General features: G+C 41.7%; 1 protein-coding gene across 1 annotated transcript in view; it reads left to right on the top strand.

Annotated features, from left to right (window-relative positions):
• Window positions 1-2,884: 2,884 nt before the first annotated feature.
• MED14 (mediator complex subunit 14) overlaps window positions 2,885-22,039 on the top strand; it is a 37,456-nt gene continuing 18,301 nt past the window's right edge. The window contains exons 1-12 of the mRNA XM_084526558.1: window positions 2,885-3,196; window positions 4,843-4,869; window positions 11,365-11,470; window positions 12,156-12,329; window positions 13,091-13,220; window positions 15,305-15,433; window positions 15,820-15,927; window positions 16,462-16,594; window positions 17,118-17,268; window positions 19,447-19,558; window positions 20,547-20,672; window positions 21,305-21,383. Of these exons, the coding sequence (XP_084382684.1) occupies window positions 3,015-3,196; window positions 4,843-4,869; window positions 11,365-11,470; window positions 12,156-12,329; window positions 13,091-13,220; window positions 15,305-15,433; window positions 15,820-15,927; window positions 16,462-16,594; window positions 17,118-17,268; window positions 19,447-19,558; window positions 20,547-20,672; window positions 21,305-21,383 (1,457 nt within the window). The 5' untranslated portion in view covers window positions 2,885-3,014. The remainder of the gene's footprint in view (window positions 3,197-4,842; window positions 4,870-11,364; window positions 11,471-12,155; window positions 12,330-13,090; window positions 13,221-15,304; window positions 15,434-15,819; window positions 15,928-16,461; window positions 16,595-17,117; window positions 17,269-19,446; window positions 19,559-20,546; window positions 20,673-21,304; window positions 21,384-22,039) is intronic.

The raw sequence follows: 22,039 nt of genomic DNA, 5'->3' as shown, positions 1-22,039 counted from the left end.
TAAATGTTAAGAAATTGAGTATCTGTGAGATTGCAGGAGCTTTGTTGTCCTTTTTTAGAACTCGATTAAATCCAAACTCCATTCATCAACCTTAGGGAGAACGGTAGATTATACAGAGGTTATCTACAATCTCCCTAACAGCTGTGCAATTCATCAGGTCTTTATCACAACATGGTGTGGAGTTTCCTCTGCCCCAAAAATCCTGGTACCTTTACAGTAACCCCAACAGCCCCTGCTTTCTCCCTCCTATAGTTCTGCCTTTGCCACCCCAAAAGAGTTGTGAAACCTATTTCCACATTCTTTAAGGCAGGATTTTTAAGTTTAGATACAATGCTCATTCTTCTTAGAAGTGGTTTAAGAAAGGGTGTGAGCGCTGCCAACCTCAGAGAGGCAACAAAAAGCAAAACCACATATATACGTACGTATGTTTCTTTTCTCATGAGTACTATGTAGGCCAGTCACTCGATTTTTGAGCTCCTAATATTCATCTCCAGCTTACTGTCAAAACAACAAATCTTGCAGAGTCTCCCAACAGCACCATTGTTGTCTGCCCACAAGCATAAGCCTTGAGCTTCAATTCCTTCAAAACAGTATCAAGGGCTTCTCTCCTTGGCAGCCACGTGAGAGGAGAGCTCAGCGTGATCCCTGCAGCAGCTCTGCTGAACCTTCTCCTCTCCAAGGTAAATGGAAAAAGGCAGCCTCCTTCAGCCTCGCTCCAGCAAAGCTGGAGAATTCACCAGGGCTATAGGAACAGCTCTCACAGGGGCAAAGTCAGACCCCATCACGAGTTTCCACCTGCCTCATCAAAAAGTCTCAGCCTGCACCATTAAAATCAATGGGAATTTTATTCTGGACTAAATTGTAAGAGAAGAGATGGGAAGAAGGAGAAAGAACAATTAAAAAAACAGCCTGTATTTCTAAGTTATAGGCCTTATAATATACAGTCTAATCACATTCCAGTGCATGTTGAAGTTGGCATTTTCTTCAGTAATGCAACTAGTTGGCCATAAAATGGGTACATGGCATTTATTCATGCACAGAGAGGGGAAAAATACTTTTCATACACTTGGGAAAACACATCTTTGCAAGAACTTTCAATACACACCAAGCAAAACACACTTGTTTGGTTCACAATATAATCCCGATAGTATTCATCATTCCATCCTTTGTAATTTTAGCAGCACAAAGCAGGCATTTCTTTTACCTGTACTGGGGGGTAAAGCAGGAGTAAAACATAGCTCTGAATATATTTTAACGGTTTTAGGAATAAAAAATTCCCAAACAACCAGCAGCGCCCACCTGCCAGTCTAAGGATTGTACATCTGTCTCACTTCCACCAAAGCAGTCTACAGAATTATTTTTTGCAGAGCACAGCACCAAGTAATGGGGCTGGCACAGCTCACCACTGTAGCAATCCAGCCCCTTTCTAACCCACACTCTGCTCTAGGTGGGTGCACAGGATGGAGAGCCAGACTGCTTTGCTCAACGTACTGCCTCGATGAGTGGCTGAGGGAACTGGGGTTGATTAGTCTGGAGGAGGCTCAGGGGAGACCTCATTGCTCTCTACAGCTACCTGAAAGGAAGGTGTGGGGAGCTAGGGGTCGGCCTCTTCTCACAGGTAGCTGGTGATAGGACTAGAGGGAATGGCCTTAAGTTGTGCCAGGGAGGTTCAGGTTGGAAATGAGGAGACATTTCTGCTCAGAAAGAGCAGCCAGGCACTGGGACGGGTTGCCCAAGGAGGTGGTGAAGTCACTGTCCCTGGGGGTGTTCAAGGAGAGATTGGATGCGGTGCTTGAGGACAGGGTTTAGTGGGTGATACTGGTGATAGGGGGTGGTTGGACCAGGTGATCCTGGAGGTCTCTTCCAACATTAACGATTCTGTGATTCCACAGTGGTTACGGCAGAGAGGCGAAGCTGCTCCTCGTCAGCCGGCAACAGGCTCGCAACCTGGCGCAGTGAGCACTCCCTGCAGGAGCACAACTGACTCTCCTCGCTCCTGGCACAGATGCATGTTTATTTAACTATTGATTACACATTTCTCACGTTGGAAAAAAACAAAACAAACAAACAAACAAAAAACTGTTTTTTATTGCTTAGTGTTCTCTTGGAAAGAGATAAGCAAGAAGAGATGTTTTAAAAGTCTGCATTTTAAAAAACAAGTAGAATTTATTTTAAAAAACTTGGAGAAGTGGTAGCATTTTGCTACCTCTTGCAGGTTTGGGTTATTTATTGCCTATATTACGTCTACTTTGGGGAACTCTTTGTAGTCACCCGGCAAGAATTTACGGTTTAACACTCGAGCGAGCCGTTAACGAACCCCCCCCGGGATTTACACCGCTCCCCTCCTCACCCCCACATCATTTCTTTATACTTTATATATTCTTTGTATATTTCTTTATACAAAAAAAACCAAACAGTTGCTAGGGAAGCCAAAAACACCCCGAGGCGCCTCAGGAAGACTCCCCGCGCTGCGCACGGACACCCGCAGCAGCCCGGCTGCCCCTCTCCCCACACAGCCTCCCCCCCCACGGGCTCTGCGCGGCGCCATTTCCCCCTCAGGCGGCCCCGCCCCAACGGCTCGGCGCGAGCTCCCCGCAACGGCCACCGCCAACGGCCGCAAGCACCCTCCCCCCGCAGGCCCCACCCCCTCCCTGAGGCCCCGCCCCTTGTGCGAGACCAGCCCCCCCTCCGCGAGGCCACGCCCCTTCCACGAGGCCACGCCCCTTCAATTTAAACCACGCCCCCTCGCGGAGTCGCCCCCGGAGCGCCGCCGCCGCCGCTGGCCGTGCCGCCGCGGTTCTCCTTCCGGTCCGCCCCGGCCCCTCGCTTCCGGTTCCGTGCCGCCAAGATGGCGGCGGCCCCTGCGCCCGGCGGGCCCTGAGCGCCGCCCGCCCCGCTCCGCTCCGCTCCCCCCTCCCCCGGCTCCGCCGCCCCCCGATTCCTCCCGGTTCCTCGCTCCCCGGGCTGCCGAGATCGCTCCTGTCCGGCCTTGAGGCGCTGCCGCCGCCGCCGCCATGGCGCCGGTGCAGCTGGAGAGCAACCAGCTGGTGCCGGCCGGCGGGGGCCCCGCCTCAGCACCGGCCCCGCCGGCCCCCGGCGCCGTGACAGCCGCCGCCAGCCCCGGCTACCGGCTCAGCACCCTCATCGACTTCCTGCTGCACCGCACCTACGCCGAGCTCACCGTGCTGGCAGACCTGTGAGTGACACCCCCCTCCCTCCCCGACGCGTTGTGGCCCGGCCCCGGGGGGCTCCGGGGGGCTCCGGGGCTCCTCGGCCATCCCCGGCGGTGCCCGGTTCGTGGAGCGCTGCCTCGCACCGGGACAGCCAAAAAGCCCAGCTGTGGGGTTGCTGCTGATGTCAAACTGCACGAAATGCACGCAGCTAAGGCGTTAATTAATCCGTTCTCAGGTGCTGCAGCTCTGGGAGTTGCTCAAGCACTCTTTAAAACACCGCTTGGGTGTTTGGGAGGAAAAGAAAATATTTACGTTTGCTTCGCAGTCTGTTCTTCTAATGCTGTTGTGTTTGAAGTGGCAAAACAAAGGAATGTTTTTGGGCCAAGGGACACTTTCCTGAAAGCGTTCAGACAGCGAGCGAACCTCTTTCTCTTTTAGCCTGCTTAACTTTAGAGATTCCTGTGAGGTTTGTGTGTGTTTTAAGATGCGACACACACAGCAAAAGGGAGACAAAAACACATATAACCCTTATACAACACAATACCTGGCGAGCATGCAAACTTGGGGTTAAGACTGTTCAAACTCTAGAAAGGACAAGGACTCTTAGTTTGCTACGGAAAGCTTCCAGAATTTACTCAGTATCTTTCCTGTATGCTTATGGTATCTGCAGGCAGCAATTGATTCTGTGCACGTTCTTGTAGGAGCGTGTGCCTCTGATGTCTTCTGTGCTTGTTTGATGGTGTGGAACTGGTTCTTTTGACTTGAGTGTAATTAAGGTACAAAGTAAATTAGCTTGAGAAACACATGGAGACTGCTTTCAGCACTTTGATTCGCCAGGTAGTTTATAAGCTATGTGATGTCTCCTCCAAAAGTGGAATGAGGTAGAGTTTTCTGCTGTATTTCCCTGTAAAGTGTGGATTTGGCTAATAAAAAGCTTGTCTGGGAAGTATTCTTCCTTCCAACAAAATGAGTTCTTGCCCCTTTACCAGCATCAGCCTAGGCCTGGAATGAAAACTACGTGAAACGAGGTGCCTGTAACACCTCTAGAACACTGTGACTTACAGGGCTACAGTCTTCTCTCTGCAGCAGAATCTGTCATACAGGTAGCTGAGAAAGCTCCGCAGTATGGGCACTTCTTCCCGTCTAGACTGCTGAAAGAGAAACTCACTTCAGGCGAGTCAGTAAACAGCCAAATTTAACACCTGCTGTACATGATTTAGGATCGCTACTATGAATTAATTAATGCTTGTCACGGATGCTTACTGAGAACCTAAATTGCGAAGCGCAGGTAGTGGTACTGTATGTGTGGCTCTCCTGGTTTAGCAGAAGCCTTTGGATTTTAATGTTCTTCAAGCTTTTAAATTCATTTGGTCAGTTCCAGCTTAACCGGTAGAGGGTCCCAGCAGGTATCAGCACACACCTGATTCTCCCTGCTCCCCACCCCCTACTGCCTAAACTAGACCATTTTCTAGAGATGTCAAACGTGCAATTTCCTTGTATTTAGGAAACATTTGCAACTGTAGAAACTTTGAAATGCTCTTATGCTCTTTGTAGGTATGTGTAAGTTCTTCATGCGCTTAGTTGAAGGTTACTAGTGATTTCTTATAGTGGTATGACATGGAATGGAACAATATGTAATATGTTTTTTTTTCCTTTTTTTTAAATACAGATTACCAAGAAAGACTGATATGGAAAGGTGAGTTATGATAAGACAGTCTGTAATGCCTATTAAAATACACAGTTTTATTTAGAATGTTAAGAATTGTTTCAATAGACTATTTTTCTCCTAATTTTATATTTTATACAAGAAAATAAGCCTTCATTGTCTTGCTGTCACCACATAGCTTCAAGATTTTCCTCAGCATCAATGGCAATACTAACTTTTTTTTTGTGGGGGAGGGTGGTTTTGGGGCTCTTTTTTTTTTTTTTTTTTGCACAGTTCAGTAATGTACTGTTGTTGTTATAGTAGGTGAAATCTGTTAAGGGCATTTCTCTCTTAATGGCAGTGAAGTGACAGTAAATCTAATGTGCAAGGGAGCTGCAGAACTTAAATAGGTTCTAGTTAGTGTGATAAAGAAACATTTTGATCAGAAGTAGCAGTTCAACAATGGAAACAAGGTAAAAACTTTTCTGCCTTTTTCTGTGTTACCTGTCTTCCTTATCATAAGGATATCATTTAAGAGAGCCATGTTCTTCACCTGTTCTGTGTGGTTTTGCATTATTAAGATTATTAGAGTACAAGTGTAAGAGACCAGAACAGGCTTTCCTTTTTTAAATGTCCGCCATCCCCTTCCACAAAGGTTAAAGAGCTTGATTTTTGTCTCTCTGAATAAATTTTATGAGATTTCATTATTTATTCTTTTAAATAAACTTAATTTCCTTTATTATTTGTATTAACACTCTTATTGACCTATTTTTCTTCAGAGACACATAACAGCGACGATATTCCTAAGAATGCTAGTAAAGAATTCTGTGTAACAGGATGAGCATTAATTCAATTACCTCAAAACTCTCATAACCTGTTGTGAAATTGATCCCGTTTTCAGAAAGTCATAACCTGGGATGATTACTTGCACCTCCTTTTTCTTATGCATAATATTTTATAAAGAAAAAAAATCTACTTGTATTTGAAAATTTCACTATATTTATTGAAGCTATGACATTCAGCTTGGGTCCAGAGTTCCCTCTTACTCATCTGGGGGCTTCCCTGCTGTGTGGGGCACGCAGGGTTGAAGTAACATGTTGGGCTGACTTTCTTTTACTTGTATTCTCTTAGGACTGTCTTGAATGGTCACAAAGGATGTCCTGCATTGAAAGCATCTTGAAACTAAATGTTCATATCCATGTTAACTTTGACTTATATAGCTCTTCTTGATGAAATGGCTTTCCAGCTCTGTAGGATGTCTCTTAAGGGGAGTAGTTTAACTACCCAAATTATTCAATTTTTTCTGAGCTTTGAGATCTGCAATGGCAGCAGTAGCTGTGCTTTAAGCACTGCTTCTTGAAGCTAGCCTAGTGACATGGCATACATACTTTGATGAAGATGTGATGCTGTTATCCTCTAATAAAGTTCACATAAAATCTAAATTCTTTACTATGGTGCCAAGCTAAGAGAAGCTGTGAAGAGAAAAACTGATAGAAAGTTATAAATCTTAATATAATATTGGCTTTTCTTTGCAAAACATCGTTTATTAGCATAATTATCACTGATAGGAATAAATCACCCTTAATCTTTTTCTGTCAAGAAAGCAATTGGATTAAAAACCATAACGTGGTGTAAAATAGTGTTGAATTCTAGGGAAAATCCAGGGACTTTCTTCTTGGTAATGGGAATTGTTTTGCTCAGTATTCTTTATCTTCTTTTCCTTTTTCCTCCAACAGTGTAATGTACATGAAATTCTTTTTCTAAATACAGTAATGCCTGTATAAGATTTTTAACTGGAACCCAGATTACAAAGCCTTTGCAAGGCCCTGTCTTCTTTTGTTGGCAAATGGAAGGTAGAACCTTATACCTGTGTTTCCCAACAAACAATTCCTGTTATTATTCTTCCAACAACTACATAAACACTTCCTAAAACCAAGAATTTTCCCTCTTCTTTTGCAGTAGCTAGTGAACCAGTCTGTTACTTTCTCAAATTTGCAAGAAAGGCTATCATCTACATGAGAAGATTTTAAGGAGAACAGAGTTCAGAGCTGTTGTAAAAATGGGTTATTCATAACTTCAACAGCAGTACAATTGCCTGTCTTTTATAAAAATGTTCATTTTTCATTCCTTAATAATGACAAAATAGCTACTTTTTCACTCATTTCATAGGCATACATAATTTTGGTTTGCAACGTGCTTCGGAGATACCTGGCCCAAATCTCTGCCTGAAGTAAAAGACAGTTTCAAAGCTGGTTCAATTTGCTCACGGTCGTGTCCAGTTGAGTTCTAAGTATCTTCAAGGATAGAATTCCTGCAATCTTTCTGGGCAACCTGCTTCAGTCTTTGACTAACTCATTGTGTGTGTGTTGTTTTTGTTTTGTTTTGCTTGTTTGTTTTTGCTTTCCTAGTATCTAACTAGTGCTTCCATGTTGTAGTTTGTGGCTGCCTTTCCTTATCCTTTTGCACTTCTGAGAAGAATCTGTGTCCATCTTTGCCATAACACCCCTTTAGATATTTGAAGACAGCAGGAGTATCTAACCATAACCTCTTAAGCAAAAGCAAAGAAAGTTTCCTCAGCTGCTCTTTGTATCTCCTGTGTGCTGGCCCCTAACTTCTGTATGGTGATAATCATTCTAGGCTAGGGAGTTAAAACTGGGTGTAATGCTTCAGGTGCAGTGTGACAATTGCTGACTCAAGGCAAATAATCACTTTCCCTGAGCTAGGCTGGGTTTGTGGTAATACAGCCTGCTGTTGTTGCAAGGGCACGTTGCTGATGCCTGTCCACCGGGACCTTCAGGTCCATTTCTGCATATCTGCCCAGCTGCTGCATTGTCTCCAGCCTCTGCTGTTACATGATTTTATTTGGTTACACATTCAGGACTTTGCATGTCTTTGCTTCATGAGGTTCTGTGGTGGTTTTACCCTGCTGGGCAGCTGACTTCCACAGTAGTGCTTTCACTCCCCCTCTTTAAATGAAAAAGGGGAGAAAATACAATGGAAAGGGCTCAAGGGTTGAGATAAGGACGGGGAGATCACTCACCAATTACTGTCACAGGCAAAACAGACTCAACACAGGGAGATTAATGTAATTTATTGCCTACCACTACCAGACTAGAGTGGTAAGAAAAGTAAAATAAAGACACCTTCCCCCCATCAACCCCACCTGTGCCCTCCTTAGGGCTGCAGTCAGTCCCTGAGGCTTGATTTCTGCCACTCCCTCCCTGCCCCTGCTCCCCATGGGGTCCCTCCCATGGGATGCCGTCCTTCCCCAGCTGATCCCACATGGGCTGCCCACAGGCAGCAGCTCCTCAAGCTTCATCCCCCAGGAGCAAACTGCCCACGGGCTGCAGCTCCGGCCCGGGGCCTGCTCCTGCGGGGGCTCTCCATGGGCCGCAGCCTCCTGCAGGCCACATCCACCTGCTCCACGGGGGCTCCTCCACCCATGGGGGGGCTGCAGCGTGGAGATCTGCTCCATGTGGGACCCATGGGCTGCAGGGGGACAGCCTGCTCCACCAGGGGCCTCTCCTTGCACAGGCCGCAGGGGAGCTGCTGCTGCCTGCCTGGAGCACCTCCTGCCCTCCTGCTGCACTCACCTGGGGGGCTGCAGGGCTGGTTCCCTCACATGTTCTCACTCCTTTCTCCCAGCTGCTGTTGCATGGTGTTTTTTTCCTTTCCTTAACTCTGCTCTCCCAGAGGCCCACCCAGCGTTGCTCCCTGGCTCAGTTCTGGCCAGCAGCAGGTCCCTTTTGGAGCCAGCTGGAGCTGGCTCTGATCTGGTGTGAGGCTATGCTTACGGAAGCTGCCCCTGCAACCCCCTTGCTACCAAACCATTGCCAAGTGAACCCAGTTCAGATTCATGTCAAACAGTTCCTCTGTCCAACTGATGTCCCTTTGTTTGCTCTGTCCAGTTTGACGTGACCCACAAGTTTTCAAAGGGTGCATTCCTTCACATCATACAGGTTGTTGATGGCAGTGTTAAATTGTATTGGCCCTAGTGTTGACCCTTAAGAAACATGAGTAGTAACCACTGTTGAGGAAATCCAACTGGCAGCCAGTCAGCCTTTTATGTCTGGCACTTACATATTCGTATGTTACCAACTTGGCTGTAAGGATACTAATGGGCAGTTTTGTCAAAAGCTGTGGAAAAGTCAATGTAAATACATCTTCTGTTCTCCCCTTGATCGTGGAGCTGGCTGTCCTGTGGAAGGCAGTTGTGTTGTTCAGGGATGGCTTGTCCTTGGCAGATCTGTGCTGACAGCTCCCAAACCGCTTTCGTGATTGTTGCTTACCTGGACGTAGCTTCTGGAAAGATTTTCTACATAATATTTCTTGTTAACTGAGCTTAGGCTGACTGGCACATGGGTTCCTGAATCCTTCTTCTTGAAGGTTGGCATGTTGTTTGTCTTTTTCCAGTCATGAAGACCTGCTCCGATGGACTTTAGTATTTCAGGCTTGCTTAAGTGGTCCTTAACTTGGTGTTCTCCTACTGTAGCTAATGCTGTCCCCTCCCAGCTCCTGCTGCACCCCCAGCCTGCCCGCTGGCAGGACAGAGCGAGGAGCTGGAAAGTCCTTGGCTTGGTGTAAGCACTGCCCTGCAACAATTAAAACATCAGCGTGTTACCAGCACTCTTCTCGTCCTAATCCAAGACATAGCACCCTACCAGCTCCTAGGAGGGAAATTAACTCTGTCCTAACTGAAACCAGGACACCCCCATACTATGCCACTAGGATGAAGGACGTGAAGTATCCGAGATCAGAACTTAGCAGTAAAGACCAAGGCAAAGAATGTACTCAGTACCATGGCTTTTTCCATGTCAATTGCATCTTGCTCTGCTGAGCACTGGATTTTTGTTTCCTTAGTCTTTTGCTGCTGAAGTACCTATAGAAGTCCTTCTTGACTTTCATCTGCAGTTAGTTTTGCTTCTGAGTTCTGATTTTCCTACACTTGCATGCTTGAACAGTTCTTGTGTATTGCCTTCTCTCACCTTCTTTGTGCTTCCCATTTGCATTAAGTTTGGTCAGGGGTTCCCTGTTCAGTCAAGCTGGCCTCTGCCAAACCTGCTCGGCTCTCTGCTCCTTGCAACAGGCTTTGTTAGAAACAAAGCATTTGTGATTTTTGGTTATATTAAAGATGAATTATTTTTAAGGGTTTCTTAAACATGGTCACTAAAAAGCTTTTTAATGTGCTCTGCTTTGCATTTATAGGACTTGTAAATGTATTCTTTCCTGAAGTTTCATCTTCCTTGAACAATTTCTTTTTTGTGCAGCCCAACATGAGGTTCTGTATCTGTAATGAAGAATGAAAGAACACGGCAATATTGGAAAAACTCTTTGGGTTCTTGGTAGAGGTGTAGATGGATGTTGATTTCTAAGTGCAGTTGTGATTTAGGGGTGATAGCCATGATTATGGGAATAGGATTGTCTCATATTGAAATAACAAGCCTTCTATAGTTTTGTATAGTGGTATTAATGAAACAGTTACTGGAATACTGTACTTAAAAAAAAATGTTACTAAATTGCTGCACTTTTTTCTGTTCTTTATTTTTTTTGATACCCTTTGATTTCCAACCACAGAACATCAGTTTGAATTTTTCTTGCTACCGTGTCTTTTTCAGCACAAATGTTTGGTTGACGTAACTACTTCTAGATTTTAGCATCCTCTGCGGTGGATCTTTTGGGGAGATTTCTGACATTCTCAAATCTCACCGTAGGCATCTTCCAAATACCATTATGTTTTTGTTAACCTTTTAAAATTTGTAACATCTTGCTTTGATTCCTGTAGTTACTGTAGTATTAGAGTGATACTTACATAGCAGCTTGTCTATCATATGAAAATTTAATATCGGGCTGGATGGCATTCTGAAACACATGCTCTGCAATGAAGAGAAGTTACTGACTTGATGCCCACGTTTTTGGATGAGGCTTATAATACGTAATGCAGGAGGCTGAACCACTAATAGATGGTATTAGTGGTACTTCTGGCCTAAACAGTCACCTGCTACAATCAGATTGTGCTTTATGTAGGACACAAAAGGGTTTACCTCATTACACCAACACTTGGCAGGAGCAGACTCTATCTGTGTTATGAGTATGTATTTTACAGGTTAGGATCAGAAGGAGAGATACAAGTTCTGTTTGGTAGAGGCTAATACCTGTTGTGGTGAGGAATGTTCTTGTCTGCTTTCTCTCGTTACTTTAAACTTAATCATAGAAGGTATAACAGATAATGTAGTTGAGTTCACTAGGGAATTGTTTCTCTTCAAATTAGTAATTAATTCACATGAGTATGCTTTTTTGTTTCCCCAGCCAGTCTTGGTTGGTTAGAATCTCTGCACGTTGTTAGCATTTATGGAAAAAAAATTCAGCTCACTGTTTTAAGCACATACTCTGTTCAAACATGCAGTCTATTAGTGACGCCTACATTAACACCAATAGAAGTTATCATTGCAGCTTTTTTTTTTTTTTTTTAACTGGTAAAGAGTTGAATTGCAGCTTTACTATTTATCTGAATGCTGGTTAATGTCTGTTTGTTTCTTGTTTTTGCAGAAAAATAGAGATAGTACAGTTTGCAAGCCGCACTCGTCAACTGTTTGTTCGTCTGTTAGCCTTAGTCAAATGGGCTAATAATGCTGGAAAGGTGGAAAAGTGTGCGGTAAGTTGGTAACAGAGGTTGGTATGGAATAATTTTTAGTGCTATGGGATTTTGGTACACCCTGACTTTTCCTTGCTATGGAAGTTTAAAACAAACCCAAACTTGTATTTCACAGGCAAAGGTATACTAAGTGACAACCAGTTTCCTCCTATTAAAAAAATGTATAATACTGTCTCGTAACAGGTCATGTTCCCAAAAACTCAGTGGCAGCAAATGAAAAAGACACGTCTGCACAGAGTTTCTAGGAGTGCTCGGGGGTTAGGCGATAGGCTGGGGAAGGTGGCGATCTCAGTGTGTTAGTTCTTATCATTTTCATCCTGTTCTTGGCTAAATATGAGTACAGCCCAGAATGTTGCAAACCAAACACCAAGCCTGGAGTGATGACAAACAAGTTTGGTAGCATTCCGGTAGGAATAATCAGATAAAGAGCTGTGAGGCTTCACAGATCCTTCGCAGCATCAGAAATGGCATGCAGATTTAAAGTGTCCTCAGCATCTGAATGTAAGAAACGGCCGGAACATTCATTCTTTGTTTTACAGATGTGATTACTTGAACGGAAAGGAAGTAACAGATAGGGATAGAATTATCTCAGTCCTATGTGCTCCAGATGAGCTGAATGTAAACAGCCATTGACTTGTGATTTTTTTCTTTTGACAATCTTTTTCCTTCCCCTTGTCTTCTACAGATGATATCAAGTTTTTTAGATCAGCAAGCCATTCTGTTTGTGGACACTGCTGATCGTCTGGCATCTCTAGCTAGAGATGCGTTGGTTCATGCTCGGCTACCTAGTTTTGCTATCCCATATGCAATTGATGTTCTGACAACTGGATCATACCCACGTCTGCCTACCTGCATTAGGGTAAATAACACTACAGTATGTTTTGGGGTGAGAGGGATCCCAATCAAATGCATGCTAATGAACCTAATTTTCTGATATGTGCAAATGGAAGTGTAGTTTAATACAGGCGTAACGCCAAGTCTCTGTAGCGTCAGTTTCTGACAGAACACTTCCTATTTGAAAAAGGCTTCCTTTCCCAGTAAAACATTCTTTCAGTTTAAACTGGTTCTGCTCTAGGGTGAGTATAATAACAACTTTTCTTTGCATTCTTCATCAATTTGTACATGCTAAGACACCATCCCAGAAAAATGTGGTGTAAAAATTAGTGGCATCTGATGTTCTCTGTTTTGGCTATAGCATATTATATTTGGAAATGTACTGAACTAATCACTGATCTCTTTAATGCTGCTGCCTTTCCTTACTGATGAAATGCAAAATAAGAAGACTTGTGAAGAAATATAAACAGCAGTATCTGTGACTTAGACCTATAGCTATAGATAAGGAATGGCTTTCAAATGTTAGTATTTAACAAGGAGTTTAGCCTGTTGTAAGGCCAAGAGTTGTTTTGACTGATCCAAGTTGAGCAGTTTTATTCCGTGATATCAGCCTCAGGTAAAATGTAAATAACTGGGGGGGAGGGGGAGGTTTGGAAACAGCTTTCCTCAGATGTATTAGCTTGTAGTATTCATATTTTCAGACTTCTGATAAGTTTCTGTCGTTGCTTCTGGTAATGTATTAAATGTGTTTGAGATGTATAGATTATTTTGTGTTTATTTTAACAGGATAAAATTATTCCTCCTGACCCAATTACAAAGAGTGAAAAGCAAACCACCCTTCATCAGCTAAACCAGATTCTTCGACATCGACTAGTGACTACAGATCTCCCTCCCCAGTTGGCAAATCTTACAGTTGGTAAGAACTGGAATTACTTCTTGAAGAACAGTTTGTTTCCAACTGACTTAAAATTGTTGCTTTAGTGTTTTTGTTTGTTTGATTGTTTGTTTGTTTGTTTTTTTTAAAAAAAAGAGCTAAAAACTGAAGTGAGATTGTTAGGCAGTCATCAGGCATCTTTGATCTATAAAACTGGGATTCTGTCTCGGCATGTCAAATTATGTCTTTTCCCATATTGAAAAATGAGGACACTCAGAATCTTGCTGAAATATTTACTTTCAAACAGAAACGTTTTGCAGGTGGTAGCAAAAGGTTGTAGACACTGCCTTGCTCTTTCAACAAGTGTATTATGAAAGGTTCTCCCCTTTTCTAAGACAATACTGTAACAAATAGAGATGCTCATTTCCTGGTCCATGTTAAACCTAACAGTGTGACTGCTCTGCCTTAAGTTACTTTAAAAATGTGATATAATTATACTGGTTGGTGTTTCTTGTAGAAACTTGGAATTTTAGCTTAAGCAAGTTACTCAAATGTTGCTTTTTTTAGTCTGTTTTGATATTCATCTTCACGCATGAAATCTGTTCGTATTTCTGCACACATTTTGTTCTGTGGCTCATTGCAGCTCCAGATCTCTTTATTAACAGAGATCTGTTTTGAGATCTGTTTTCACTTAGCCTAAGTAGTGGTAGACATTACGATGACGTTTTGTCTTTTTTTTTTTTTTAACAGGCAGGGTGGCTATAAACTAGATTATTGCAGAATCGCAGACAGAAAATAGGTCTGGGATGGACTTAGGCCATACTTTTCACTAACACAATATTAGGCACATATAACTCATACCCCACAGATCTAGACTGAAGCTGTTTCTGAAAAATCATAGTAATAGAGCCTTTGTTTTTTGTCTGTAGTGTAAATGTATTGTAAATACACATCTGAGTCTTCAGATTGTTTAGTTAACATTTCAATGATTAGTAGTTTCTGGTTTGGACTTACTTTGTTTTAAGAGCATGTCTGGTATGCTTCAGAATATGCAACTTTGAGTTTCAATGGTTAAAATTGCAGTAGGAATTTTTCTAAATTTCAATAATTGTAAAGGTGTATGTATGACACATTTTGCTAGGTGATTGAAAAGATTGACCCACAGTTTATATTAATGATTTGCACCAAATTGTCTGCTGTGCTACTCATTCCCTTTATGACCTTACTTACATAATTTTGGCCATCTTTGTTCCCAGCTCTTAAAACTGATAGAAGTGTTTACAAAAGTGTAAGGACATATGTGTCAATTGCATAAATAGCGTACCTAATCTTTGCTTGTGTGCATATATTTAAATTGTGCAAAAGTGTATCTTAAAAACTACATAAAAATGAAGTTAAAATATTTTTATGTCGTTGCAAATCATTTAATTAACATTATATGTTTCCCATGCTAGCCTGGACTTTTTGTTCATGAACCTCTTTTGGATATTGCTTCAAGTATTAGTTATTGAGATAGCAAAGAATTGGAAAATTAACGTAGACATTTTGTTTATGTAACTTGACATGCTAGCAGTCAACTCAATGTTACTCTGTGTTAAAGTAGCACAAAGGCTAAATTATCCTGACTGAAGTGCTGCTGTGCAAGACAGTTGGGGACTTCTGTCCACGCTGCTTATTGGTGCTGGTCCTGTTACATAAGTAGCTGTCACGTCTTCAGAGTGGAACAGAAACATACGCAGCAGAGCAAAGATTACAGGGAAGTAATCCATGTGAGTGCCAGGAGCTACTACACTGATATTATCACAGAATAGCTTGGGTTGGAAGGGATCTGAAAGAACATCCAGTTCCATCCCCCCTGCCATGGGCAGGGACACCTCCCACCAGCCCAGATTGCCCAAAGCCCCATCCAGCCTGGCCTTGAGCACCTCCAGGGATGGGGCACCCACAGCTTCTCTGGGCAGCCTGTGCCAGTACCAGCCTCTGAGTAAAGAATTCCCTCCTTAACATCTAATCTAAATTTCCCCTCTTCTAGTTTAAAACCATTACCCCTTGTCTTATCACTGTCTGCCCACTGTATAAGGCATCTTGTAAGACTGAGGAAAATAAAACATTTTTTTCTTCCTTAGCTAATGGCCGTGTGAAATTCCGAGTTGAGGGGGAGTTTGAGGCCACCTTGACTGTGATGGGTGATGACCCTGACATCCCCTGGCGCCTTCTCAAGCTGGAAATTTTGGTTGAAGACAAGGAAACTGGCGGTAATAATAATAATAATAATAATAATAATAAAATATTTACGCTTCAATTTAAACGTGATGTTTATCTCTGGTACAGCAGATCTTGTTTATACACTGTCTTGCATATCACAACTTGAGATAATGAAGCAGCATATAGATGTCTGGTTTTCACCATACAATGTATGTTTTTGATACCTTACCAGTAGTAGTCTGTGGCATTACAGTAGACTGAGTAAAATTTACAGAGTAAACCAAGGATTGTGTTACTTTGTTAGAAAGTCCAGCCTGGCAGTTGCTTTGTACGGTTGTCTCTCTCTTTATAATTTATTAATTTATTTTTTTATAATCTAATTATTTTAAATACCTGCTTTCCTGATGTCTCGTGAATTATTTTTAATTCCTGAAAGATGGTCGAGCCTTGGTTCACAGTATGCAGATCAACTTCATCCATCAGTTGGTCCAGTCCCGGCTGTTCGCTGATGAAAAGCCACTTCAGGACATGTACAGCTGTCTGCGTATCCTTCTGAAAGTTGATTCTGAATAAGTTGTGTGATGTAGTCTTACTGTTTCTAGTAGCTGGAAGTCAAGGAAGATGGATGCCCTATTAAGCTAAGGAGAAGCGTCTGGAAGTAGAGTAAAAAGTGATGGCCTTGGAGATGGTTATTCTCACTTGCCCGTATATTAAAAAAAAAAATATTTTACACACTTAACAAAGGTTAGGTGCTTGAAACATCAGGCAGTGCAGTAAGTCAGTGAAGCAGCAGCTGTTTGCATGTGCTGATTCTGGAGATGGAATACAGTGCTGTATTAAAGGCATGTGAGCTGACAATTCTTCCTGTAGAACTGTAGTTCTGTAGTGTAAAAAACAAACAAAACAACCCTTGGATTCTGTTTGTGTGTGTTTATCTCTGGATTAGTTCATTAGTGTGTTTTCAGGTAGCATCTCGTCTGACTTTTGTGACGAATGGGTTTAGGTCACATACAGAAATGGATTTGTGTAGTTTACAGACTCTTCGGATGTGTTCTATTTTCTTAACTCTGTTCCTCAGACTCCTTCTGCTTAGCGCTTCAGCTGGAAGTCTTGCATTCACAAACACTAATGCTGATTCGAGAGCGCTGGGGTGACCTAGTGCAAGTGGAGCGATATCATGCAGGAAAGTGCCTCTCACTCTCTGTTTGGAAGTAAGTTGATTTAAAAAGGGCTGTTAACAATAAATGAAACAATAGGAACCTTTTCATTTACAAGCTTGAGTCAGAATTTTCAGAACTGTATTTTCTTCTTGATGTGGGACTCTGAGATTCGTGTTAAGTACCTACATGTTGCTGTACTTGCAAAGAAGTGAGGGGTGTGCATGAGAACAGTGGATACAGTCATAAAATCAGCTTGTATTTATGTGAATATATAAATAAATGGACAATTCTTTGTTAGTCTTTCACTGTAGCTATTGCTTGACTTACACTAGACAAAATAAAATACATAATCCAAGGGTTCTTCTGATTCCTACGTTGAGTTTGCAGCCATCTAAGACTTACGAGGGTATAGTTTACTAATCTCTCTGCATTAAACGGTTAAACAAAAATGTTTTTTCAGTTCAGCTTAGGTAATACTATTTTTTGCAGAACTCTCAGAATCAAGGGTTAGCTATCGGAAAGCATACTTCGTGCTACTCCAATTACATGTTTTAATTTTTCTTTTTATTTTAAGCCAACAGGTGCTTGGCAGGAAAACGGGGACTGCTTCTGTTCACAAGGTCACTATTAAGATTGATGAGACTGATGTTTCAAAACCCTTACAAATATCTCATGAACCTCCACTGCCAGCGTGTGATTCCAAGCTGATGGAAAGAGCCATGAAGGTAAAAGTTTGCTTTGCCATTGGCATCTGTTTTATAAATGAGCAACTTAAAAACATTTGTTCTGCTTTGATTCCTAGCAGTACTAAGATTTACACTCGTGTTACTCTAGGTCACAGTGTGTTATGTTGTGACTAAATTGTTGTTACAAACTAGTGGTCTTCACTTTCTTTAACGTTACACCTATTTTTCAGTGCCTTTTATACCACCTTTGATGACAAAATTCTGGGGCTGGGAGGGAACAGCAGCAAAGTTTCAGTTACGGTTAGTGCTTGGTGTGAAATACTTCGTAAGGAGCCAGTTCTTCCCTTTCCTGTCTTGGAGATGCTGCATAGCCTTCCGCTGAAACTCAGCTTCCCCATGTAGCTTGAGCTGGCTTCCCAGCAGTGCTATTGAGTTTAGAAAATCTTACGTTATGGTTTGGAAATGTACAAAAGAGTTAATGTGGGTTTCTTGTTATGAGGGTTATTCAAGGCTTGGTTTTAAGTTATCACTAATGAAGTTGCTGTAAATTTGAGATTTAGCAATATTAATGCTGGTTCCCTTTAACTACTTGCTCAGAGCTTAGAAATTTTATTGGCTATGGTAAAAATGCTGCTGCTCTACTGTTTGAATAATGATCTTAGCTTTAATGATGTAGATAGCATGTTGCATTTGTTTGTTTAAGATAATACACAAAGCTGGCTCAAACATATGGCTAAGTGGGTTATTATACATCAGTGTACTGAAAATTTCTTGTAGCAGTAGAAGCTGTAGTCAATTGTTAGTGAAGACAGGGACTTGACTGGCTGCTGAGTTGAAATATTCTTGTGAATGGATAAACATTTGATTTTAAGACCTTGCCTTGGAAAGCTGTCTTTTAGGCGAAGGTTGTTCTGGTATACCTGAAGGCAGGTACTAAAATTCTTTGTAATTCTGCACTGGTATAAAACTCTTCTTCATTTATCTCCTGTGCTAGAATAAAATTTGGGTTTAATTCACCTTGAACAGTTTTCAAAACAGCATGATGTTAACTAGAGAAAGGGTCTGTAGTAAGCCGTGGCTTTGCTTATGCAAAATATGTAAAGAATGTAACTAATGCGAATGGATATGAATGCGAATGCTTCAATTTGTGTTGCACAAGTCACTTACATTGAATATAAGCTGGTGACATGAGCTTCAGTGCTGGAAGTGCAACAAGCCTGTAGAGAATTCCTAGATTCAGTAGGGTAGCTCATTTTCACACTCTGTCACTGCATCTTAACCCTATTGTTACCCTATTAGCAAAACTAAAACTAGTATGTTATATTTCATGCTATAGTTATGTATGTATTTGGACCACGAAGGACGGCCATAAAAATGATCAGAGGACCGGAGCTGGAACACATCTCCTATGAAATGAGGCTGAGAGAGCTGAGGTTGTTTGGCCTGGAGAAGAGAAGGCTCCGGGGAGACCTTATAGTGGCCTTCCAGTACCTAAAGGGGCCTACGGGAAAGCTGGGGAGGGACTCTGTCAGGGAGTGTAGGGATAGGACAAGCAGTAAGTAACAGCTCTAAACTAAAAGAGGGGAGTTTTAGGTTAGACATGAGAAGGATTCTTCACTCAGAGGGTGGTGAGGCACTGGGAGAGGTTGCCCAGAGAAGCTGTGGCTGCCCCAGCCCTGGAGGTGTTCAAGGCCAGGTTGGATGGGGCCTTGGGCAACCTGGTTTAGTGGGTGGCGTCCCTGATCATGGCTGGGGGATGGAGGTTGGAACTACATGTAGATGATCTTTAAGGTCCTTTCAACCAAACCATTCTATGATTCTGTGATTTTGTAGAGGCAATCACATTCTAATAGAGTTTTGTTTATTTTTCCTTAGCTTAGGCTAGTTAAAAATGCCAAGGTGGAGAATACTCCAGCCTTTATCCAGAACAAGTAGGTGTGCACAGCAAGTGATAACAGCATAGTTTGTAAAACTTCTCTTTTACATTTTCTTCTACTCTCAAAAGCCCTCCCGCTGCATGCTTCACAGGCAACATCATATGTTTGTCGTGTTTTGTAGTGACCCGAATACTATTTGATTCACCGCAGTTCTCAGCAAATTAATTCCAGAATGATTATCTTATTAAGCATTGTTCTTGTGTGCTAGTTCATAAAGCTTATGCATCAAACTTGAACTTGCTCACGTGTTTTTTTTTTTTGTTTGTTTGTTTGTTTACAGATTGACCATCTATCAATAGAAAAACTCCTAATAGACAGTGTCCATGCAAGATCTCATCAGAAACTCCAGGAGCTGAAAGCCATTCTTAAGAGCTACAATGTTAATGACAACTGTATGTGTTTTCTCCTGAACATTATTTCAAGTTTATTTCCCTTTATGCCTGGGAATGTTTTCCCTTTTTTTTTTTTGTTGTTTGTTGTTTTCATTAATTTGAACAAAATACATGAACAAAAATAAAAGACAGTGTGTTCAAAAATAAGACCTAGCATTAAATGATTATGCATTGATAACTGAAATACGCAACAATATCTACCTTTAATGTAGTATAATAGGTAAAGTTGATAGAGTATTATATTTGGTGACCTATTCTCTGTAAACACCAGTGATAGGACCCACAGGAATGGTGTTAAGCTGAGGCAGGGGAAGTTTAGGCTCGACATCAGGAAGAGGTTCTTCACCGAGAGGGTGGTTGCACACTGGAACAGGCTCCCCAGGGATGTAGTCACTGCACCGAGCCTGTCTGAATTTAAGGAGTGATTGGACTGTGCACTTAGTCACATGGTCTAAACTTTTGGATAGACCTGTGCGCTGCCAGGAGTTGGACTTGATGATCCTTATGGGTCCCTTCCAACTCGGGATATTCTATGATTCTATGATTTTGGCTAGAATGATTAAACATTGTCTATTGTGAAACTTGTTTGGAATCGAAAGCAAATCTTCCACTTTCTTGAATTGGTTTTGGGTGAAGACCTTGCTTTAATTGCTTTCAAAACATTTGTGATTCAAATTGAACCTATAATCTTGAAGCAGTGAGTTAGAAGTTATTCAAGGATTTATAATCTTTGTCAAATTTAGTCTGTTTCTTCTGGCTGGTTTATTATTAGCACTGTTTTCATAGAGAAATTCTTGTATTCAATTCCCTCTTTATATTGAGTGTAATAATGTGCAAATACTCGTACTGAATTCAGGACTGCTGGAAGTAGATTGTTCCTATTAAAAACAAACATGTATGAGTGTTATAATGGGCTGAGTTTTAATATGATGGGCTTGATTTTTGTGTCAAATTATTAACATCCTTTTTTTTTTTTTTTTTTTTTTAGCATTCATTGAGACAGCTCTTCCAACTCTTGTAATTCCAATTTTGGAACCATGTGGTCGATCAGAGTGTCTGCATGTTTTTGTCGATCTTCATTCTGGAATGTTTCAACTGATGCTCTATGGTGCTGGTAAGTAGGTGAAAAAACAGGCTGTATTTGATATCTTGTAACAACCCTGTATTATGAGGTTATTTTGTGTGAACAGTTCTGTCAAATCTGTGAAGCTCTGTAAGTAAATAAGAGTTAAGCAAATAAACACTGCATGTTGACTAATCAGATAGGTCTTTGAGTTTATGGGGAATGGAAAAGTGGATCTTTGTGTTCAAGATCTATGGCTCAGTTAAGCATCTTTTAAGAGCAAGACAGACTTAAGCATTGTTAGGCATCATTTGCAATTCTTGTTCTTTATGGCTCATGATCCCTGGGCAGTACTGGTAATTGATGCAGTCATTTCATATGGGCCTAACTGAGAATTGCATTTATGTGACTTCAAATTTTTTGAGATGTTGGTTCAAGTCGAACTTTTAAGGTAATCTGAGGTTTCAGATTACCTTAAAAAAAGAGAGAGAGAGAGAAAAGTTAATTCTTTTAACTTAATTGCATAAAAATGTACTACTTTGGTTCTACAGGCATTATGGGTCGTTTGTTCTGTGTCTTAATTGTGGTTGTTAAATTAGATGAGACATTTTCATTAACAGGTCAAAAGTTTGCTGTTTTAAGAACAGCTGTTAAGATCATTTACTCACCTAATATTCTTACAGATCAGCTGACGCTGGATGATATAGAGAAGTCTGTTAATGATGATATGAAACGTATCATTCCTTGGCTCCAGCAGCTCAAGTAAGTGACTTGTATAATTAATTTAGTTTGCGCAGAATGAATCACCGTGTTTGTATTTTGGATGAGCATACTTGCTTGGCTTTGTGCTTTTGCCACAGTAGGGAATATCCTTCCTCTGTTCTATGCAAATTTGAGTATTTGCTGTCTCCTCTAAATGGATGGAGGAAGTTCTGGTTTTGCTGGAAGATTATTCCGTAGTCCTCCTTTAGTTTGTGGTGTTGCTTGTAGCCTCAGGTGTTGCTGTGTGCACACGTTGTGTGAGGTCTTCTCACTTTTTCAGTAGCAAATCTCTTGCTTCCTGGGGTTCTCATTTTGTTACAATGCTCATTTTCCATCTCCTCTACTCCACTCTGTTTCTACAGCTGAATTCTGCTTGTTTCTCAGCAAGAACAATCTCCTTTTTCACAATACAGAGGGAAAACCAGGAATTGGCCTGGAATGATTTAAAGAGTATCTTGTCTATCTTCTAACACCTCAGCCCTTGCTGGTTTAAACCTCTGCCCTTTATAAAGCCCTGAGATTTAGGCACAAGGTACATTTGGCTCCCCTGTAAGAGGCTGTAGCAACTAATACAAATACGGTTTGCATCTGCATGAAAATTGAGTTCCACCTGCTTAGTCTTTTTGGAAATTCCCAGGACTCTGAGCTAATTGCAG

Source organism: Aythya ferina, assembly GCF_964211825.1.
Source record: "Aythya ferina genome assembly, chromosome: 1".
NCBI lineage: Eukaryota > Metazoa > Chordata > Aves > Anseriformes > Anatidae > Aythya > Aythya ferina.
Note: the sequence above shows the minus strand (reverse complement) of the source record. Positions and strands in the feature narration are given on the sequence as shown.